Genomic DNA, 17,175 nt, shown 5'->3' with positions numbered 1-17,175 from the left:
CCACCTTGTCAACTAGACCATGGCACTAAGTGCCTCATCCAGTCTCTTCTTAAATACCTCCAGGGGCAGTGACTCCACCACCTCCCTGGATAGCCCGTTCCAATATGTTCTTTTAAGTCATCATGAAAAACGTTTTTGAAAGTTTTACTGTGCTCTTATTGCATAAAAAAAGTCTAATTTTTCTAACCATTCTGTGCAGCTTTTTAAAAATCCTTGATTACAACAAATCTTTTTTTCTCCTCCGTATGCCAGGCGAGTTGCTTGTATTGCCATGGAGAAGACCAAACAGGAGCAACAGGCCAGCTGTACTTGGTTTGGAAAGAAAAAAAAGCAGTACAAAGACAAATATTTGGCAAAGCACAATGCAGGTATGAAAAAAAAAATGCAGGTAGCTTTAACAGATTACGTGTTTTTCAATTTAAACCTTGACATTAATATAAACCTTACTTAGGAAAATATAAGTAAAATTCTAATTATGCCAACATTACTCTGCTTGTTCTTTGCTTAGTAGAGCTTAATCAGTGAGAGGCAAGCTGCCACAAAATCAATGCATCATAATATATCCTAATATAGGCTTACATTGTTTGGGGGGTTATGTTTAAAGGAGCTAAAAACCAACAGGATATGATTTTTGCAATCTGTATAATGTACTATGCTCTACAGAAGACTTCTCAGTAGCATCCTTGTTAATGTGCATTTATAGTTACAGATTATATACATGAAAACATCACTAAAGGGTATTTTTCTTGAAGCATTACAGCTGGAAGTGCAATAAGAGCCTTTGTATAGTCAGTGTATTATTTACAGTTACCAAATAGAACAAGCTGTTGAAGTTTATCCTCCTTGCAGTGATTTCTGCCTGAATATACTGACTTTTAGTTTTCTGTTCAGACTGCTGAAAAAAATAATTATTTGCTTTAGAAAATTTTGAAAGTAAAGAAGGAAGACCATTCATGAGCAGAATTTAGTTTTCTTCTTTTAGTGTAAAATACTCAGTGTGCTGCAACTGCTTTTCAACTATTTTCTATTGCTTTTGCATTGCTATCACATTTTGTGATATTTTTGTTTTCATGGTCTCTTGGGAGACATGCAGAGATTTTTATTGGAATCAAAAGATATACCTGTCCAAGCAGTGAAATGGAAGTATTTTATATATATTGCATTAATTTCTGGGATTTTGTTTTCAGTTGCATTCTTGAGGACACCAGTTAAACGATATAAATCCATATTTCCACATTTCTCTTTACTTGCACAGTCTACATGCAGTATCAGAGCTCATTTAGGTATCACTACTGCAAAATTTATGGTTCCTTAAAAATCATTTGAAAATGAATTCTTAAAAAGTCAAATAACAGTAATTGTCATTTATACTCCTTAATTCACCGCTGTATTTAAGATGTTCACAGTTAATATAAAATTACTCATTAACCTGAAAGCCTGAAAGCAAGCAGAGATTGAAAGTTTAAACTTGTTTCCTTCTCTTTGCTGGTTTAACATTCTGGTTGTTGTAATGTTTCCACTTCACTGCAGTGATTAGTTTGCTAATTATTAATTTACATAATTATGTATTATGTATTATTTACTAATTATGATCTTAACAACAACTGTTGGGAATAAACTGGGGTTTATGACCTAAATAAACCTAATACTGGTTTCAAAGTATTATCAGTTGCTCCCACATACATTCCCCAAGCCTTGCTCCTCCCTTCAGTTATGGCAGTGTAACTGTACAGGCCATGCTGTAAACTGGATTAACTGAAGAACAGCCCAACAAAACACATGGATTTTATTTCTTTTAATGATGTCACTGTGAGTAAGCACAGCCTGCTACAAAGGAATAAGCAAAAGGAAGAGGATGGCCAGGGAAGGAGAAGGAGCAGGCAATGCTTTAAGAGCAAAACTAGTTCAAAGACTTTGCATCAAATAAATTCCTGAAAGCAAGGTAGTCTAGACTTTCCTGTCTTGGTGTAGGGGGACATTTTGGAGCAGGTTGACAGCACTGAGTCACACAGTTTGCCTGCCTTAGCGCTTGACACCAGCAGTGCTGTTAGTCACCTTACATCAGAGCAGAGTCTTTGCCAAAAATTGGAAACATGAACATTAAAAATTATCATAATGACCCTAAAGAACCTGTTCTTTTCAGAATAGCACTTCCCCTTCCCCCTAAGAAGTCACAAAGGTAATGAAAGCACAGATTAGAGTCAAGATTTCTCTTAGAAACATTTATTGATCTTAGTGACCTTGAGGCGATGCCAGTCATATTCCAGGGAATGACACCAAATGTAGGATAAAAAGAGGTTCACTGAAATGCTCTCATGAGTTTTCAGTTTAACTAAGGTGGTACTGAACTTGCCTTTTCTGAATTACTCTATCATGGCTGGTATTGTTAGTCAGAAATAAACCAGCACCGACCTTTGCAAGCTTTCAGTGCGTTTGTCTCAGAAAAAATAACAAATCTTTTCCTCTGTTGGATCCAAAATAAGTATAATCAATGTCAAAATATTGCTCTTACAAGAAAGTGGAATTTACTTCTCTTGTATCTTAGTATAAAATTCAATAAATTGATCAGCAGTCTGTAATCTATTTGTACTTCCGTGTTATTTTTGTCTTAGGGGTTCAAACTGAACTGGGATGCTGAGAAAGGACTTAGTAAAATACTTCATAGTCAATTAAGATTTGTGTGGCCAGCTAATGATTTGAGAGCTTGTGTGGGATATTGGGATATTACTGGAACTAGACATGAGATTGTTCTGCAAATCATAGTTTATGAAATAAAGAGGAGACAATTTCCGTTACTTTTTAGAATTAGAAGCAAATGCTTTCTTCTTTACAAGAAAAATGTAATCTTGTTTTTCCTTCCCCCATGCTTCATTTTAGAGTGTTAGGCAATTTCATGATCATATGTTTTATCACTGTAAAGACCATTTTGAACAAAAGCCCACAGGAAAAAATGAAGTATTTTTTCAATATTAGATTTGCTGATATTTTTATAAATGCTCTAGAGATACACTGCAGTGTATCTAGATATATTTTTAATTTATTTTACTGAAATGTTGATGCAGGACTTCAGAAAAGAACGGTCTTTAGAACCTACTAGAGCTATGCTTCCTATTATGCATAATCTAGAAAATTGCCAAGCTTTTATAAAATATGTTTATCATTTCTTAATGTGATTTATTTGCCTTGTGTTTAGACTATTGCATGGTAAAGTTTATTTTGTGCATATACTTTTTATTTTACTAATATATTACAAGCCATATCTCAATGACCCCTGTACATTTTTCATGCTGTCTTACTCCCAATGGCCTCTGTGCATGTAAGTAACCTGTCAAGTGACAATGCCTCTTTATTTGCTTCTTACTGTTTCCTTTCAAGAACTCCTTTTCTTTATTAGCTAGTAACACTGAAGCATTGAAGTTCAGTCTTTAAATGTGCCCTGTATTCCTCATATCTTGTGTATTTTTTAAAAAATTATCATTCTTCTTTTGCATTTGAAAACCCTACAATCATTAGTTAAGTCCATGTAGATTGAGACACATCTTCTCCATGCTGCTAGTTTGTGATAAAGGCATTAATATGTGTCATTTCTGTTGTTTGTACCTGTTGTTTGTATCTAACATAACATGGTTTTGTTCAAGAAGAAAATAAAGGATAGATTTTTTTTACTGCTGTTATTTTTTGATGGAAAATGATACTCTCAGGCCTAGGTGGTTAGAATGGTAAAACTGTTTAGCATGTTGTAGATCTTTGGCTTTTTCTAGTATGAAATTAATTGTTAAGTAGTTTAAATACTGTAAAGTTGCAAAAAGGACGGTAGAATTCCATGTTTGTGGAATGGAAGAAAAATATGACTAAATTCTTGTTTGTAGGATTTGGGGAAAGGTTGAAAGAGATTGTTCTTTAGGATGAAATTCAAAATGCTTCAAATGGACTAGGAAGTTTTCATATCTGTATCTTTTCAAGGTCTTAAGCAGTTGAGTGTGTCAATTGATTAATTTGTTGTTTGACCAAATTGAAGTATTTGTACTTCTTCTCTCAAATTGAAAAATGTGACCTGTAAAAAAGAAATACATTAAGTTAAATCCTTTCCTGCTTTAATTTGGACTTTAGTACAAAGAGCTTGTGCTTTCTGGTAGGCTCCATGCTCTTCATGCTGAATCTTGGTGGCTGGGGACTTCTGGAACAAACTAAAGCTCCTGCCACTGCCTACTTCCCTAAGGGGTTTTGGATGGGGGAGAAGGACATATCCAGACTCATCCCAAAAGATGGGTGGGATATAGTTAAGATAAGATAAGATTTAGAAACACTCAAAGGTCCCATAGTTAAGGTGCAGTTTCTCCTCCCTTCTTTTCATAGTGTGCAAAAATACAGAACTGAAAACTCTTGTTCATTATTCTGCTCACAATTGCTGATTGCTGTAATCTTTACAAATATAATTAACTGCCTCCTGGCTTCTTTTTCATTAGAATTCTGCAAGAGTTACCAGAGATGATGTGTTACTGGGCACAGGAGGAATAAGTTGTTTTTAATGAACAAAACTTGATTTGTTAATCATTATATTCCTTGGCAATTGACAACAGATTGATAGGCATGATGGAATTCATCCAATTTCAACTGCAGTTGAAATTATATCTGAAATAATACTTTTACAATTTTTCCCTAAATATGGTGGAGGTTCTTTTATGTAATGCCATCACTTTCCATTAGAATTCTTCATTCTGTCACAAGTTTTAAAAGCATGTCAACTTAACTAGCACGTGTGTTTAAAGAGAACTCTAATTACAATTAAAGGGTGGTGGTTTGAAAGAATAAATACCACAAAGTATTAGCACTCTTCTCTATGCATTTCTCATAGATCTTGTTAAAACATTATTATGAAAGTATCCCTATCTTCAGTGTAAATAGATGTTCTCATACTGTATTCATGTTGGTCACTGTCTACAGATTTTTCTTTAGTATTGCCATTTCTTAGGAATGCAAACGTGAATGGCATGCTGTTTGAGCTAATTTTTGTGGTCTGCTGAATACTGCATGAAAGGACATGCAAACTTTGAGCATTTCAGTAGCTTTCTTACTGCTCTTAACAGTTCTTTAAAAGAACACTCTTGTTCAAATGCGTAATGAATGGTTTTATTTTCTATATTACTTTGTATTATGAATCTAAAACTTGCTAAAATCGTAATTTGTAGCAGAATTAATTGTCACTCTTAATATGCCTTTTTTCTTATCCCTTGGGGGCTTTCTTTTGTGTTTTAGTGTTTGATCAATTAGATCTCGTCACATATGAAGAAGTAGTAAAGCTGCCAGCATTCAAAAGGAAAACACTAGTCTTACTAGGTAATTTTTGGTTATTTTTCTGAACATAACAACATAGTTCTGAAGCCCTTCTGGTGGAAAATTTCTAAATTGTGTTTGTGTCGTGCTTCAGGTGCACACGGTGTCGGAAGAAGACACATAAAAAACACACTCATCACAAAACATCCGGACAGATTTGCTTACCCCATTCCTCGTGAGTAGCAATGTTCAGTGTGCTGCAAAATTGTTTGTTGTCATCCTTGGCAACACCCCTGTTGTTCTACTGCATGTGGTCAGTTCTGCTGAGACGAGTCTTGAAGGTGGGAATTGGGCTAGACTGGGTGTATTTCTTTTGCTTTACCAAAATGAGGGGTGGAAAGTAGCACCAATTTTACATAGAATGTTTCTTGTTACTCACAAAACTTCTTGCTTCTCTCTACCCAAATGTTCCTTAATTCAGAATGAAGGATAAAACATTTCTCATTTCTAGCTGTGTATGATTCCCATGAGAAGACATATAAACTGGATTTAGAGGAAACCTTTAATGTGTACCTTATCTGAATGTTTTAATTACTTCTCACAGCTTAGTCTTGGGGGCTGGTACTACTAAAACAACCTCAAATTTCCAGAGATGGCAATAAGGAAAAGAAAACACAATTAACTTCACTGCTTACAAGTGGGTTGTTACAAAGAGCACAGAGGTGTTTTTCCCTTCATGACAGTCTATCAATACCATGGCAGGAATTGCATATCCTATTACATGGTCTCTTGGAGATGCACCCTTTTTCCTCAAACTAAGGATACTGAAACAAGAGTATCCAGTCCCTGACTGTCCACTCTATTTTAGACTGACTTCAGAAACACCATTCATGGCTCAGAAGTGGTGGTTTTCTACCTATAAGGACTTTGTCGTTGCTAAAATTATTCTTTTAAGAGCTTATCTCTAAACCTGTTTGGAATGGGGAAAGGGTTAGTTGGGTGCTGATCTCCTGAGTCAGATAAAGAGCAGATCTATCAGAAGGAAAACAGAAAGACCTGGCCCTTTGGAAAGCATGAGCTGTTAGATCACCCCAGCAGCAATGTGACACTGAACTGTTTGTCACACTACTGTTTATTATCTAGACACTAAAATCCTCAATTAGATGTGTGGTACCAGGAGTATGTGGTGTGCATTGTACTTACCTTATTCAGTACAGACAAAATTATATGGGGGGAAGGTAGTAAGGAACCCAGGAAATATGATCTCTGTTGCAAAGAACTAAATCAGAGCCCAATAAATGTTTACAGTATGCTTTTCACCCAGTCTCTCTCAGGTACTAACTGTACTGGCGTGGAGAGGGAGGAGCTGAACTAGTTATTTTATCTTCAAATACTGTGAAAATGGACTCATCTATACCATGGTGATCATGCTTTAGGTTGCCTGCATTAGGTTCTTTCTCTGTGGAAACACTGAAATTGTTTCACTGGTTACATAAGAAGACTAAAAAGATGCATTTTCTGCATTCTTTTACAAAACCATGGTAGATTAGGTAGTTTTTGAGATGGGCCTTAAGTTGGATGGGGAGTTTTGGGGAATGCTTTGTGAAGAAATTATCTACAAACTGAAAACCTGATCGAAAAGGTCATGTCATATACAATGGTAGTTAATTAAAAAGATTAGTAGGCCATACTTCTCTTACCCCATAGGTCAGTAGAAGTAATATATTCAAAAAGTATGATATTGCTAAGTAACTTTCATCTCTCTTGGCCCATAAGTAGTCAGGTCCTTGCCTACTTTTCAGACTTATGCTTTCACACTCATAAGAAGAAAACCTCATAAGAACTCGAGTTTAAAAAAAAGGAAAGTAAAGAAATGTTTTTAGAAAAGAAGAGGATTTGAGAGAATTATGAGGATCTGAAGTTTAGCAGACCTAGAACATCAGTGAGTAGTACAGTGATATTATATGGTTTATATAATCCATTGTTCATGAATTTCTTAAAATAACTGTGATCTATAATATTTCTATAGAACTTTTCATCTTTGAAATATCCTGATTAATCTTCAGAACATTGCTAATTAATCCTCAGAACAATAATAGGTATAACTAAAAGTAGAAGATGAGTTCAGTTTTTGGATACCTTGTTTGAAATTATGGTAGGGTTGTTGGAAGAAAAGGCAGTAGATTGTGAAGAGATGTGGTGTTTTACAGAGTCTTACAGTCTTGACCAGGGAAAGGTTATTTATGACCTTCTGCTCTTCTGTTGCCTTTTGATTTTTTACCTTTTCTACATCCCTTCCTCTCCTGCTTTTTCCCAATACATATCCCTCAGACTCCTGCTATTCCTGGTGCCTGTCATTCTGACTACCTCAACCTCATGCTTCATATGTGATTTGACAGGTCATCATTCAGTGAATAAGTATTGATAAACCAAAAAAAAAAAAGAAAGCCATATAAAAACCTAATATTGCTTGTGTACTAAAATATTTTGTGTTTTCAGATACAACCCGACCTCCAAAGAAAGACGAAGAAAATGGCAAAAATTACTACTTTGTATCACATGACCAAATGATGCAGGATATATCAAACAATGAGTATTTGGAATATGGCAGCCATGAGGATGCAATGTATGGGACAAAACTGGAAACAATACGAAAGATCCATGAGCAGGGACTAATTGCAATACTTGATGTAGAACCTCAGGTAACTAATTAGAAAACGTGTAAAAATGGGACTCATCACAAATCCTTCAACGTAATCATATTGAGATATATTTATTTTTATTGATTGCACACTAGATAAGTAGTGTGGAACAAAAGCTCTTGAACCACCAAGGTATCGATCTGGGAAGTGGAATTCTGGTAATCACCTGGTTGGAAGAACATACAGCAGAAACAAATTCATAGTTTAGCAATCACTATAGCTTGAAAATTTACTTACCATGGAACTTTTTACTATATAAAACAAGTCATTGTCATTGCCTACCAGGAGTAATGTTTTTAAAAATTTCTCTCTGATGCTTTATGAAAAGGTAATCTTGCTCCTGGCTGACTCTGAACTGCATATCACTATTGAGTACAGACAGAAACATTTGTGGTTAATCACTGATATTTATCCTGTTTGGACAACGACCAGATCAGTGTTGTTACTTTATAAAGTCATTTCTGCATTGTGGCATTTTACTTTCCTAAAGAGGGCAGGAATAAAAATCAGACTCTCGAGGAACACTAATAGTTTGTTTATCCATTGTATAAAAATCTTCTGTGGAAAATTCTGATACATTTCCTTTGAAACATCCATGTAGTCATTACTTCCAATTCACAGGAATCTGTATATTTTGTTAAATGCAACATCATGAATATGGACAAATGTGATGTTTATATTCTAGCAGGTGGAAGGAAATGGGAGGAAAGATAAAATTGTGACCCATGTTATCTATTTAAATTTGCTAACTTCTTTCTTCATTGTGAATGGATTCAAGAAGTTCAAATTCTTTTAAGATTTTTGTAACAGAGATAAGATACCTGACTAAATTATTTAGGACAGTTCACAGTATGCTGGTGTGGTGCTGTTCTGAAAAATAAAATCCCACATTTAACAGCGTTCAGGGAAAGCAGCATCTGTAGTTAGTTCAAATGGAACGGCTGTTAACAGCAAACTCTCTTGATAAACCTTTTCAAAGTGCATTATTCAAAAGCAGTGCAATTCTCAGAAGCCATTTTAATCTTAGTTAGAATGTATTTACATTTGGTAACAGCTGCTTTTGCTGCACTTCCTCCAGCACATGTCTAGCAAGCCTCTTTCCTAACCAGCTTCCTCATTCATCCATCTCAGCTCATTAAGGGCAACCTGTTTGTGGACCTATTCCTGGTTATCTTACACCTCTTGCTGGTTTTCCCTTGGGTGCTCTTAGTTACATGAGTTTTCCTGAATTTTTTCTTGAATTATTTGTTTCAGGGGATTGATGCTGTATTTGCTGCATTTAGTGCTATGCTCACTCTTTAAAAACTTCAAACTACTCACATCATACTTTCATTTGTTTAAGAAAATAATAATTAAAAAGTGCTAGTTGATAGAAAAAGTCAGACAAAAAATTATATTCTAATCAATATTCCCTATTTATGGCATGACTGAATATTTTTTACATGGTGTTTAATCAGTAAGTTTAAATGTGAACAGAATTCCACAGTCTTTGAGACTGTATGGCAAGAACCTCTCTGAAAATGCTAAAGCCTTTACTGTCTCATAAATTCACTTTAATTAAGGATAAATATACGTTTTGACCACCAAAAATGCAAAATAATACAAAAAGTTAAGTGTCTGTACTACTAAGGTTTTAACTCCAGTTCAGTTAAAAACAAACCCAGCATTGGTAAGCCATGAATTTGTGTATTTTGCTTGTGTGACTAAACTTACTTCACATTGATTGTTGGGGGTTTCCTCTAAAGTATGTGATTTTTTTTCACCTAGGCATTGAAGGTCCTGAGAACTGCAGAGTTTGCTCCTTTTGTTGTTTTTATTGCTGCACCTACGATTACCCCAGGCATTAATGAGGTATGGCATGTTGCAGTCTGATGTCTTATTAGAGCCAGAATTAAGGATGAGACTCAAATATGCAGATCAGGCCCTTTAGTTGTTTCCTTGTCTGTAAATGGGGAGGCAGAAAGACAGTTGAATGACAGCATTATTAAGTGGATTGAGATACATTTCTTGTTCATTAACCAATTCAAAATGTGAACTTCAAGTCGAAGGATCCATGTGGTATATTTTAAAGTACATATTCTTTTATTTCATTCCTTGCCCTACCTCACAGATCCATTTCCAAATCCTTGACGAATAATTGGCACAAATTACCCAATTCCAATTCCAGCACTGGATTACTGCTGGTCTGAGCTGAAGAAATGGGTGTTCAGGACTCTGCTGCCATCCCACCTTTAGCTTTAGAATTTTTCCTGCACAGCAAATACATGTCACAAATAGGCTTATTAATTTTGATGACTGTTCTCTGAGAATTGGAAGCTTTGACCAGGGGGGCAATTACTTGTGAAATAATGCTAAGTATTCATGGAGGTCCATAACCTCCATTTCCTACTTAGGTTTTATGGAGTGCCCACTCAGCAGATTGCTACTGATTTCAAAGATGATATCAAGCAATTCTGGATTTAGTTCACAACAGGAAAAACAGTATTTTTGCAAACACTTTATTTGCTTAGCCTTTTTAAAAGCATGATATTAAAATATTTAATCAATTAGATTTGATCATGTACTTATTCCAAGTCTCCCAGATGTTTCCTTGATCATCCAAACATAAAGTCAGAAGCCCTGTCACTACAGCCTGTTTCTGTTGAAATGTAATTACAGTATCATAAGCATGAAATTATGACATCACTGCAGAGGCTTGGAGGAAAATAAGGAACAAGACAAACATATTTAAATGCAAATACCCTGAATGATTATTAAAATAGAAAGTGGAGAGTGAAAAAATTTGGCCTCAAGCTGCAATTTTACTGGCAGCTGAGGCATTCTGCTGGTTCACTATGACCCTTTAGTGGGCTGCTTTAGCTGTAAATTGGATTTTTGTCAGTTTTTAAGCAGCTCACAAAGACTCTGACAAGCACAAATCCAGAAAAGCAGTGAAAGTTTATAGCCAGAAGAAAAATGGGAAGGGGAACAAGCATCTTTTCACTTTTGCAGCATTAAGTTCTGTCATTTTCAGTGTCTTAAGAACCCATAGCCTAACGGGAGCATTTCAAGAGTGTAAAGGCAAAGATCTCTCAGAACATCACAATTTGCCATGTTAGTGAAGTGACAGTTTATACTGGTGTTGCCATATGATGTACATCAGAATAGTCTTGGTAAAATACTAAAATTTTGTAATCTACAGTGGCTTTGCCTTTGTGTCATCAAATAACATTGCATCAATTAAAAAAATAAGATCATTCTTAGGCTCTGTCAAGTGAGCATTGTGTTTACAGCAGCACTCAGGCAGCCAGGTACTCTGTGAAATTGTGTAATTGCCTGGGTTTTTTGCCTCCATAGCTGTGTCTCAGCTCCCAAATAGTCCTCCTTGGCCTCACTCATCTGCCAATGGTACTTAACTTTTAATCTCCCTGCTGTAGGATATAATACTGAGATATTGGGGACAGTTCATATGAGGGAGAGAATGTTTTCTGTGATGCACTGACGACAGAAATGTGCCTTCTATAGTAGTGGTGGGGAAATACATTTTCATGCCAAAGAAATATTAGCAGAAGTATTATGTTATAAATATTTTAATTCCTACTGTAAGACTCTGTCTTTGTTTTAAGCTTTTGTGACAAAAGTCTCTGTGCATGCAGGGTTTCTTTCACCCAGGCACATGAATTGCTGAACCAAGGCTACACTTATAAACCATGCTAATTTATGAATCAATTAAGGAACAGGAGGGGTAGGCAATGGTAATAGCAGCAGACCTTACCCAAATACAGGATCCTACTTTCCAGTGTTTACTGGGCTGCATGAAAGGAGATTTGCAAACCATGTCTGTGTGTTTGCAGCCTACAAGGCAGCAGACAAGGGTGAGGAGTGTGTGTTTCCTATTTCCCATTCATGCTTCCTTTTTGAAAGGTTCATTTGCATAATGAGTGTCCCTTTCCATATATCCTCCTGCCCTGCCTTGTTTATTTTGCTTAAGCTTTTTGAGAGCACTTCTGTAAATGACTGTCCTTTTTCACCCCTCCCCTTTATGTTTTCTTAAATTTCATCTTTGCTTTTCTTTTCATTTTCCTGCATTCGTACTAATTGTACATAGCTGCCAAAATGGTGCAGAAAACTGCCTGTAAGTACCAGCTAGGGGCTGACAAGGTAGTTCTGATTATTGCAGTAGTGTTAGAATGTAGATTTGCTGTTCCCATTCAACATTACTTTTGCCAATGGAATAAAAATTTAATATAAAAATGACTTTTGATATCTGCACTAAGATTGTCTGCTAGTAAAAAAAAAGAAAAGAAAAAAGAGACTGGAGAGTAAAATTTCTGCTCTTATAGCTGAATATCTGAACTTTGTGGTGAAATCAGTGCAGAGGCCTGATCTTGGATGTATCTCTCTTGAGACACTTTAGCCTATCACAGACCACACAAAATGTCTCAGTAATCAAGGCCCACACAAGAGTTAGGAGATAAAATATTATGCTTTCAAATGAATATAGCAATGCACAATGAGCAATGCTGCAAAGCACAAGACCAGTTTAAATCTTATAGGAGATCTCCCAGAGTGCACCCACGTGTCTAATCACAAAGGAAACTTAAATCAGATTATTGTTTTGCTAAAACAGAGAGAGGAGGGAGCATATCAGAAAATCTCAGGGTAGTTCCTCTCTCCTCCAGCTGTTTCCTACCTCCCATTGCCCAGAGAGCAGCAAAGAGGAGTTGACAGGCTCCACTTATTTGATCTAAATCTTTATTGAGCCAAATTCTGACTTTTAGCTGCGCTCCCTTCCTACAGTGAAAGAGTAGAAGGAATTTTTCTTAGGACGTTTGCAGTCCAGCTGTTTAAACTGATTAAATTAATTTCTTTCTGTTGAGGCAAAATTGGCAAAGCCCTGATGGTGTGTTTATACATTGTCCACAGCCTTAGAAAGGAATATTAGAAATTTGTTAGGCTGTGCTTTGACTGTCACAAGCAGCAGCTATTGTCCTGTTTACTTACAGGCCAAAAAAACCCAGTCCTCAGAAACTGAAGATGCCACTGGTGGCCTTTGTGTACATGGGAGACATTTCATGGATAAAGCCATGTTTCACTCCTTTCAGCTGTGGTGCAGAAGGAGAGAGGATGAGGAGAGTGAACTGACTTAGGAAAGCAAAGTTTGCTCCAATAATGCACACACTGCAACCAGACCCACATAAAATGCCCATTGCATGAGAACTGGGGGAAGAAGAAAAGGCAGATGTTGTGCTCACAAATGTTAAATTACTGAAGTTGTGGCCGTTCCTGTGTCTGTCTGCAGAAAGCCAAACATTTTGATAAATATCTTCTTTCTCCAAGCTATTGAGAGCACAACTGCTGAAGAATATTCTTCTTGGAAAATAATCTGAGATATTCAGTATTCAAAATTTAATTAAGAAATTTTAGAGAAATTAAGAGGAGCTTAGTACAGCAAATATTTTAAGTGTTAGCTTTGAAAAATAATCTTGGCATTTGAGTGTTACAGATTCAGATTAAAAAAGAGAGAACTCTGACATGTTCAAATAGATACTCCATCACAGTCACAGGTGATATTTGGTCCCACAATAAAACAATAATCAAGAACTGTAATATCTTCTATTTTTGCAAAACTTGTAAAAGTTTGAAGCTGTTTGAAAATTCTGTAGTGGCCTAACTTATTAGTGCCCCTAGGAGAATATGAAAGAAGTAATGTTTTACATTTCCAACAGGCCAGGAAATTTAGATATTCCAAAATGCAGCACACTTTGGTCCCAGTAAAGTTGGATCTAGGAGAAACTAAGTCAGAAAAATACTAAAATTTACTGAGTTTTTGAAACATTTTTTAATAAGATGGCTGTAAGTTTTTCAGATTTTACTGTCAGTCTCAGCAAGATAGATGCTCCAGTGAGAAAAGTTCATTCTCATACCTGTAAGTAAAAGTAACATTGATGGGAAATCTGAATAGCAATTAAAAATTTACATATGGACTTAGGAGTTCTGAGGCTTCAAGGGGCTTTTCAGGTACTTGTACCCTTGTACCATGAGATTAAAACTCTTTTAAAAGCGTAATATAATTTTGACAAGACAGGCTTTAAATATAAAATTAATCTTAGCTGGATATGTTTAAAGCACATATTATTAACCTACCTTTGTAGGTTAATTTAAGCAGAAAAGGTTAGATGCTCAGCTGATATAAATTGATGTCTTTTTTGGAATTATGAGAAGCTGGAAGTTCACCTAGCTAGGTTTCTGGCTTGAAGACACTGGGCCGTATGAAATGTTCCACAAGAATATTTAATATTGGTATTGATCCATATTGTTCTGTCTGCTAATAGCATAAACTAAATTTGCACACACTGGTATTTTCTACAGAAGTTTCAGGCATTGCTGGAGATGCAGAATGGTCCATACAAGGAACATTCCTTGTACAGAATTGTGCGTGAGGAGTATTTGTCTGACTTGGAATGAAATTTGCCTCAGGAGAGAAGCAAAACTGTAACTTTAGTACAGAACTTCTCCTCCAGAAGTGCTGGTTTCATTGCTGCAGGAAAAGAGAACTGTCTCAGTGCAGGTTGTTCCCTTCAAAGGACCTGAAAGCTGTTGTTCCACAGCTACTTGTCACGGTAATTAGAAATACTTGGGGAGTTTAAACAGGAACAAAGAAGGTGGAGGGCGTGTCTCTTAGCTGGATAAAATTCTATTCCCATTTCTAGTGAAGAAGCTATGGGCACTGTGTCTGTATCTCCTGCAGCCTAAAACTCTGCTTAGTAAAGTGTGTCCCAGTTAATTGATCAAGTAGAGTGAGCCTATAGATACTACAGGGCAGCAGGAGTCATTTTGCACTGTATCCATCCCAAACCTGTGGGACCAGGAAGAACTTGATGGCTTTCCTATGGCTATTTCAAGGTTCCTGAAAACAGCAAATATTTCGGTTTGGGTTTTTCTCAGGAAAGTTTCAGGGAATTTTCAGTAAGAGAATTCAAATTTAGAAGTGCTGCAGAGCCCTAGGAAGAAGCCTTTTGCATCCAGCTCCCTCAGGCAGGCAGACCTCACTAGCAGAGCCGGTGGCTGCAGCATTTCGAGCTGCACGGAGCCCTGTAGGATACCCACAAAGTAGGATGCAGGTGCTTCTGTGCAGGCATTGACACAGAGCCAAGGTGAGCCCCAGCCTGATGTTGCTCTCTGCCCAGTTCACCTCCAGGACCTCAAACTAAGAGGTGCTGGAAACACCCCACTCCGAGATAGGAACCGCAGAGGAGTCATGTGGATTGAGAACTTCCTTATCAGTAAATGGTTATTAAAGGAAGTAGACCCAGAAGATTGGTGTGGAACAGCAAACATTACCAAAACTGGGAACAGCTGATACCTGACAATATACCCTCTCCTATTTCTTGTGTTCTCACTGGGACATAGGCCCAATAGCTTGTATTTGTGCACTTTGTCCAATTTTTTCATAGATGGTGTCCGTTGCTCATGTCCGTGCTGCTTTCCCAAGCTTCCATCCTCTACCTCGCTTTTTTAACACTAGAACTGTGTTTTGTCTCAAGTACAGCAATAACCAAGTGCTGTTTGAGTGTCAGCGTCCAGAGGGAAGTTGTGCAGTTTCTCCCATGTGACTCCCATAGATGTAGGAGGGGGAGATGAAGCACTTAGACCTCCCTGGGGCTTTTTTGGCCATTTCCTTCTCCGTGAGCAGCAGTTGAGGAGCTGTTGTAGGAGAGCATGAAACGATCCAACTTCTCTCTCTCCCTTTTTGTTTCCTGCCCTGCGAACAGGACGAGTCTCTTCAGCGCCTGCAGAAGGAGTCTGAAATCTTACAGAGAACATATGCACACTACTTTGACCTAACAATTATCAACAATGAAATCGATGAGACTATCAGGCACCTGGAGGAAGCCATCGAGCTTGTGTGTACAGCCTCACAGTGGGTCCCGGTCTCCTGGGTCTACTAGAACCGGGCATGAGAGGATTGAGGAAACAAAAAACCAACCTGTCATTACTGGGAACCACCTCATACATGGAAAACCTCTTCGTTACTGACCTTGTGTCAGCAGGTCTTGGCCCCTAGAGACTACCTAGATGTAGTGTGACCTAAAATATAATTATTGTCATGTCTGAATAGATAGGAGGAGGGGGAAAAAAAAAAAAGATGAAACACTAATTTAAAGAGACAGTATCTTTTTTTTAATCATTTCTCCTAAACTTTAATAAAATGTATCTTTAAATATATGTATTATTCAGTCCTTTGGAATGTTATATTTTTGGAAATCATAGCTTTTTATTTCAAGGGCCCCTAAAAACTGCACAAAATAGATGCTGCTTTCTATAATCTATTTTAATAGTAATAATAATATGATTCTGTTACCTTAACTTGGGGGTGGAACACTACATTCTTTTTAGAGTCTGATTTTATGGATTGGAATACTTTGCTTTCCTTTATTTATTTGAAGTAATTAGTCTAGTGGTTACGAAAAAAATTCATAAATTTTAAAGGCCTTTTTTCGCCTTTTTTTTTTTTTTTTTTTCTCCTAGGGTAGTATTTTTAAGTACTTTTGTGTAACATCCAGATAATGTGATACTGTCTCTTTGAAGAACTCTGTAAAACTTTTAGAAATTTGAAATTGGGTCTTGACTCTTAATGCATGTGGACAGTCGCAAGCGTTCATGCCGTTGGTGTATCTGTGTTGATAAAACCTGTAATCTACAGCAAAGTACATTCCGTTCATGGGAACACGTACCCAAGGGAATAAAGTAAAATATTATTCTGACTTAAGTTGTAAACCTATGCACATCCCTTGCATTTTGGGCAACTTTATAAAAAAAAAAAAAAAAAAAGAAAAACTGATTTTTATTAATAATAATCATGTAGTGAAATGTGTTTGTAATTTTGTCTCAATTTAATTTGTTGTAAGGTGGGAGGGGGCAATTACTGGTTTCACCATTTCAGATCTGTGTTGTCTGAGAGTATTAACGTTTTAATTCAGTTTAAGCAAAGAAATGCTGATTTTTAATATGTATGTAATTGTTTAAAGATGCACACATTTTAAAAGAAAATACTGTGCAATGAAGAAACCAGTTTAGGCATTGCGATAAACTGACTATTCCAAAAGACTCATCTACAACAGCCCTGTAAATTCCTTTAAAAATGGTAATTGACTCTACAGTCTGACCAATTTTTTTTATTTTAAATATACTTCCTTTTATGTGTTCAACAATTAAA

The 17,175-nt window shown here is 36.5% G+C and overlaps 1 protein-coding gene across 11 annotated transcripts in view; it reads left to right on the top strand.

The window, feature by feature from the left end:
• CASK (calcium/calmodulin dependent serine protein kinase) overlaps positions 1–17,175 on the top strand; it is a 201,223-nt gene extending 184,048 nt beyond the window's left edge. For 7 of the 11 annotated variants that reach the window (XM_051811678.1, XM_051811673.1, XM_051811679.1 and 4 more), the window contains 6 exons: positions 253–368; positions 5,257–5,337; positions 5,429–5,509; positions 7,774–7,976; positions 9,744–9,827; positions 15,731–17,175. In XM_051811678.1, coding sequence (XP_051667638.1) covers positions 253–368; positions 5,257–5,337; positions 5,429–5,509; positions 7,774–7,976; positions 9,744–9,827; positions 15,731–15,907 — 742 coding nt within the window. In that variant the 3' untranslated portion in view covers positions 15,908–17,175. The remainder of the gene's footprint in view (positions 1–252; positions 369–5,256; positions 5,338–5,428; positions 5,510–7,773; positions 7,977–9,743; positions 9,828–15,730) is intronic. The other 4 variants (XM_051811680.1, XM_051811677.1, XM_051811675.1 and 1 more) reach the window with 1 other exon arrangement.

The sequence above is a fragment of the Manacus candei genome, unplaced genomic scaffold (assembly GCF_025592945.1).
Source record: "Manacus candei isolate 608988 ecotype Guabito, Panama unplaced genomic scaffold, ASM2559294v1 h1tg000083l, whole genome shotgun sequence".
NCBI lineage: Eukaryota > Metazoa > Chordata > Aves > Passeriformes > Pipridae > Manacus > Manacus candei.
The sequence above is the reverse complement of the archived record's forward strand: the minus strand, read 5'-3'. Positions and strand labels throughout refer to the sequence as shown.